We start from the raw sequence: 6,121 nt of genomic DNA, 5'->3' as shown, positions 1-6,121 counted from the left end.
GACCAAGACCAAGACCAAGACCAAGACCAAGACCAAGACCAAGACCAAGACCAAGACCAAGACCAAGACCAAGACCAAGACCAAGACCAAGACCAAGACCAAGACCAAGACCAAGACCAAGACCAAGACCAAGACCAAGACCAAGACCAAGACCAAGACCAAGACCAAGACCAAGACCAAGACCAAGACCAATACCAAGACCAAGACCAAGACCAAGACCAAGACCAAGAGCAAGACCAAGACCAACACCAAGACCAACACCAAGACCAACACCAAGACCAACCCCAAGACCAACACCAAGACCAAGACCAAGACCAAGACCAAGACCAAGACCAAGACCAAGACCAAGATCAAGACCAAGGCCAAGACCAAGACCAAGACCAAGACCAAGAGCAAGACCAAGACCAAGACCAAGACCAAGACCAAGACCAAGACCAAGACCAAGACCCAGACCAAGACCAAGACCAAGACCAAGACCAACACCAACACCAACACCAACACCAACACCAACACCAAGACCAAGACCAAACCCAAGACCAATACCAAGACAAACTTAAAAAAAAACTATAAACAGAAGAAGACGGGCAAGAAAACGGAGGCTCAAAAAGGTGAAATTGTCAAAGACGAAAGAGAAGAATAAGAAAACTAATAAAATGAGGGAAAAAGCGAGGACAGTAAAAAAACAAAGACAAAAAAAATAAACAAAACAAAGATGATAAGTAAGACCCAAAATAAGGGCATATGTCATATTCACATGATGATTTTTTTTTCTTTATGAATGTGCTTTTATTTAATGCATGTTTAGGTTAACAATACGAGTAAATAATAATAAGAAAACTCAAGAAGGTTAAAAATAATTAGAAAAATATTAAGAAAAAGAGCAATAAGAACAACAGGAATTAGAAGAAAAAAAAAGAAAAATATGGTGAGAAACAAAAATTAGTTGACGAAGAAGAATAATAAGTTAAAGAGAGAGAAAATTAGGACGATATTGAAGAATAGAACTAAGATCATGATAAAGAAGAAAAAATAAGATAATGATGAAGCTGAATAATGAGATGATTATAATGAAGGAGAATAACAAGAGAAAGCTTGAGAAAATAATGTGAGGAAGAGTAAGAATAATAATCCTATAGGTAATTAGAGAAAAAATAAAACATAGAAGGAAAAGAGGAAAGGGAAAAAATAAGAATAAAAATCAAAATAAAAAAGATAGTAACAGAAAGTTTTTAAAGAAAAAGTTGACAAACAATAATAATAAAAAGATTAGAAGAAGAAGTGAAACGATCAGAAGAAAATAACAGAAAAAAATATAATAAGAAATAAATAATCTCGTTATTTTTCAACCGGACTTCGGTAAAATCCCTATGAATCTTTATGAACATTTTTTAAGTATTCATTGAAGCATTTTAGAGTTTTGACTGAAGCCCATCTAAAGGCGGCATTGGGCAATGGAGGGAAAAAGGAACCATAATAAAAAGACAAAGAAGATGTTCTTGTTGTTGTTATTGAAGTTTATGATGATGATGAAAATGACTAGGAGGATAATAATGTAGATGTTTATGTTGATAGTGCGAAAGTGAATATCTGCGAATCGAAAGTCGATATCTGGGGATCGGAACATGATTTTCGACGTCATTTTTAAAAATAAATTGGTGACTGCCGGTTCAATGGAGTTGTATACAATGGTGAAAAACGTACACAAACCCCCAAAAGTGTCACTTTCGGAACCAAGATTTAAAACGTTTAAAAACTGGAAATCAGTGTCTGATGGCACAGGATATCGTCCAGAGACCAAATAAATTTTCTTTTTGAGCGTTCAGTAGAATTAAATTGAATATTGGTAATAGGTTATGTTTTTATTAAGTTCTTCTACCGATCGCACACCCTCTAATACCGTCCACAGATACGTATCTTGGTTGCTAACATACAACCATCATCAATGCTTATTTGGACAAGCAGTTGCGACTTACTTTTTATACAAAATATGTTAAAAGTAAAGAAAATTTCTTACTACCCCCCAATATTTGTATTTTTGTAGCCAGAATGACGCCAAGCAACAACAAACATCTGTCTAACGCTATATTGGAATCCAATTTGTGACTTCCGGTTTCTGTAAAATTGTTTAAAACTAATAAAAAGGTTAAAAAACCAGGAACCAGCACTATTTCCAGAAAACTGAAAAAACATGTCCTATTACATTTTCAAATTTAAAATGGTGTTCCGGTGTCTAAAAAGTTGAAGAAAATATTCAAATACTATCTAATGTTAATATTTTCGCTGGCAGTCTAATGAAAAGCGTTGACAACTTTTCTCTCATCGCCGACGTTTCGGTTCATTCATGGGAGCATCTTCAGGGCCTATAATATATTGAACATTTTACGATACAATTGGTGGTGATTTGGTGATTAGCGAATAGCAATCAACTTATTTCATTAGACTGTAAGCCGAAATATGAGAACCCCTGATAATAAACATCAATACCAGTCAATATTGAACAAGAATATTTATCTTTACAGTATTTCCTTTGAGAACTTTACGGTAGTAAGAGAGCATCAGCCACACTTGCAAGCATTTTTAATGAAATTAGAAACCTATTCATTATCTAATTTTAAATTTTTAAGGTCAATTAATCAGACTTTAGTTACTTCTGATCCACCATGACAACAAGAGCTGGTATTGAGCCCCGACCCGAGCAAGGTTGGGCATTCAGCTAGTAATAAATAAAATAGTAATAAATTGTCAAGTTCCCGTGAATGACACCCAACGATTGTTGTTTGTCATACTTCAAGAAATAAATTTGCAAAAAAATGTATTTTCTATTATTTGGAAGCACTAATTTTTTGCTAAACTCAATTTCAAAATTCTAACTAAATTTGTTGTAAAATGTTGGATAAAGACGAATACGAAAATTTGAATTCAACTTTGCTTACATGTATGCATGAAAACTCAATGGAAATTCGGACAATGCATAGAAAGACAATATATCGTCGCTTGTTTTACCTGACGTTGAATTCAAATTCGAAAAAATATACTTTTCAATAATTTTCCATCGAGTAAATAATTTCCTCCAGTATTCATCCGTCAGAATTACAGTTCAGCGAATCCAGCTCCACTGATAATTGGCCAAGAGACTAACAAAAGTGCCAATTTTCCCCCGAATGGCTTTCGCGGCTGAACTCATTCGATATGGATCTCCCGCATTCACTTAAGTAGCGAGATTTTCACTTCACTAATTCCTTTAATTTAAAATAAAGTAGCCTCCATCGGCAGAGTGTGCTCAGGTGCCGCTAAGTGGTTCCATTTGGTTCGCTCACGGTTCCTGGTGTTCGGATCATCGTATGAATCCATAATTTGAACCCCGTTTAGTTGGGCATGGGTTGCTACATTTTTCCTTACACTTTCCAGTTAGTCGCACCACTTTCCGGAAGGAATGTGGCACCCGGCAGTTGCCTGTGTCGGCAAAACTGCTAATAGCCCCAATTTTCACCATTTCCAGCAACTTTGCCAGTGTGGTCACACAATGAAATCGTACAACGGTCGGAAGCAATCAAACTTCAATTTACCTAGCGCAAGGAACGCTACTTCTTTGCCCCCTTTTCCGGTGTTGGTTTTCTTTTTTTCGAACAGAATGAGAAAAAAAAACAGCAATTTTTACAATTTTCTTCCCGTACCCACTGTGAGCGCACGGGACACCGCTGAAGAGGGCTCGACGGCGCAAAAGGTGTCTGTAGACGACAGGGTTTTCGTGGAAAACGAAAAAGCAGCAGCAGAATTTAATTTCGTGGTTAATATGCGGTGTGCCGCATATTAACTGGGAAGTTGTTTCGCTTTAGAATTTTTTTCTTCTTGGGTTGAGTATTCGGCTTTTTTGTGTTGAGCGAGGTTTAAACTTCGCCCCATTTTATCGGCAGTCAATAGCAGTCGTGGTTTTTCGTGAACCCGCCGGCTTTCATACTTTCCTTCGGGTGCTGCTGCCATTGTGGGACGTAAATTCGAAGTCAGTCAATTGGTTGAAATTTCAATAGCACTTGTGGTGGTCGTGGTGGGTTTGAGAGAAAATTAATGGTCGGCAGCGGTAATCGCTGGTGTGGAAGTGTAAAAATTATCGTGGCAGACACCGGAGGGTGCCCAGTAGCGTGGGAATTACTGGTATTAAGTTTTTGCGCATAGTGTTTCTCCTTTGATGGAGTCTACCCGCGATGAGGAAATAATTCCATTTGAAAACACCTTTGTAGACTTTCCGATGTCACGCTAGCTTGTTACACACTTTTCCGGTTCATTAGAAAAGCAAAGAGAGAGAGGGGGAGAGAAAGACGCTTTTCTTATCTGTTACACGAACTTCAATTGCGTGCTAATTGAGAAAACTCATTTGAATAATTTCAATTTTCACTTTCAGACTTGGACTGTGGTGCCGTGAATGAGGTCAAAAAGCGAAAACAGCCACCATTACAGCCACTCAGCAGCAGCGAGTGCCACCGGAGAAGATCGGCAGGCCTGTTGTACGCTAACAACACATTAATGACAGAGTAGGTGGTGGGCTGCTTCCGTGGGTACCAGCTAGCAGCTAACACAAAGAAAGTGGAAAATCATCCGTATAATCAGTCGAACATGCGGGCCGCGCCTGTGACCGGCGAATGCCCCCGAAAAGTGCACTAAAATCCATAGTCGAAGCTCGGTTGGTCAGTGAAAGTGAAACGGCGGTGGCAAATGATTTTACAGCTCTTAAAAATCTCGGGAACAAAGCATAATGTTTGTGGAAGAGATTTCGTTCATCCCACCAAAATGGGGCCACCGAAGTGATATGTGAGTGTGATATGTTTGGTTTGAGACAGCTGGGCACAAGGTAGATAGTGGATAGTGGAGAGCATTCAGTAGCTAGTAGGCAAAAAAAGTGAAATAAATATATAAAACAACAAGCATCATACTTTATCTCGCAGCTCACCAGCTGCACAAAACCATTTGTCAGCGGAACCAACAGTTTTTTGGACTTTGTTAGCGAACTTCCGGACGTGCTCGGCGGTTCCGGGAGGGAAATTTAGTCCCGTTGAAACCTTCCACCGGCGAACCGACAAACGAGCGGACAGCCAGAATGGAATCCATTTACGGAACCAACAAGAAATATATGCAGAGTCTGACCGCAGGAAGTGACTTCTACAGATGTCCCAGCACAATTAGACCGATGGTGAGTAAGGGACCTGCACAATTTATGAGCACGCTGGCGCTGGTTGCACAAACAGTGCTGGCAACGTTTGTGTGTGTTGCGGGGGGTATTTGATGGTAGTAATTTCTTTGTTCTAACAGGAACAGTGGTGCGGAAAACCTGCTTGATGATTATATGTCAGTTACAAACGAATATTATTGAGCATAATTTCTCAGAATCGACTGTTGAGTTTAAGTAAATTTCTCGGAACCGATAACAGAAATTATGACATAATTCAGCCTCATCTTGCGAAGATATTTTTGATGATAACCTTTTTTTAACTCCCTGGATAAGTAACAATTACGAGGAAAGCACGGCTACCAGCTCGTTTTTATTTAGCAGTCATAAGACAAAATAGGATATTGAAATGTTTTTCTCTCTGTTTTTGAGAACTTTAGAATAAGTCGATGCATATCAATGGTTTCATTTGACAATTTATTGTCTAGTGTAAAGAAATAATGTGTTGTACGGTTAACCATTTTTGTCTGTTTGCCATATCTACTGCTGAAGTTGACATGAGAGGACGTGGTTTAACGTTCCAGTTCCTCCACATGGTCTTTAAAGTTTGTCATATCAGATTGGTACAGAAAACCATTGTATAACTCGATCAAAAACTATCTGCTCATAGTTGCAATTGTAATATCTTATCAAACATAATAGAGACACGTTTGGCTAGAATTTTTCGTTGAGTTTACAATTCATTGGTTAGAAGATCCTATGCTGGATTGATCGCAAAAAACCTTACAACACTGGTGCAACAGAAGAAAAGTTGTTTTTGTTTCCTTATAATCAGAGAAAAACTTTTTTTTGTTGTTCTCTGGATTAGAAACTTAACAGAGATTTTTAAATGCATATATTTGTTTGATATAAATTGAACAATTTGAAACTATTCTCGCAAAAGTGTTCCTCGTGTAAAAT

The 6,121-nt window shown here is 38.2% G+C and overlaps 1 protein-coding gene across 3 annotated transcripts in view; it reads left to right on the top strand.

Annotated features, from left to right (window-relative positions):
* The window catches only part of LOC129731621 (mucin-2), a 200,792-nt gene that overhangs the window by 41,584 nt on the left and 153,087 nt on the right, over positions 1 to 6,121 (top strand). For all 3 annotated transcript variants that reach the window (XM_055691751.1, XM_055691749.1, XM_055691748.1), the window contains one exon: positions 4,400 to 5,185. In XM_055691751.1, the coding sequence (XP_055547726.1) occupies positions 5,093 to 5,185 (93 nt within the window). In that variant the 5' untranslated portion in view covers positions 4,400 to 5,092. The remainder of the gene's footprint in view (positions 1 to 4,399; positions 5,186 to 6,121) is intronic.

The sequence above is a fragment of the Wyeomyia smithii genome, chromosome 3, assembly GCF_029784165.1.
Source record: "Wyeomyia smithii strain HCP4-BCI-WySm-NY-G18 chromosome 3, ASM2978416v1, whole genome shotgun sequence".
In the NCBI taxonomy this organism is placed as follows: domain Eukaryota; kingdom Metazoa; phylum Arthropoda; class Insecta; order Diptera; family Culicidae; genus Wyeomyia; species Wyeomyia smithii.
This window is presented reverse-complemented; position numbering and strand designations above follow the sequence as displayed.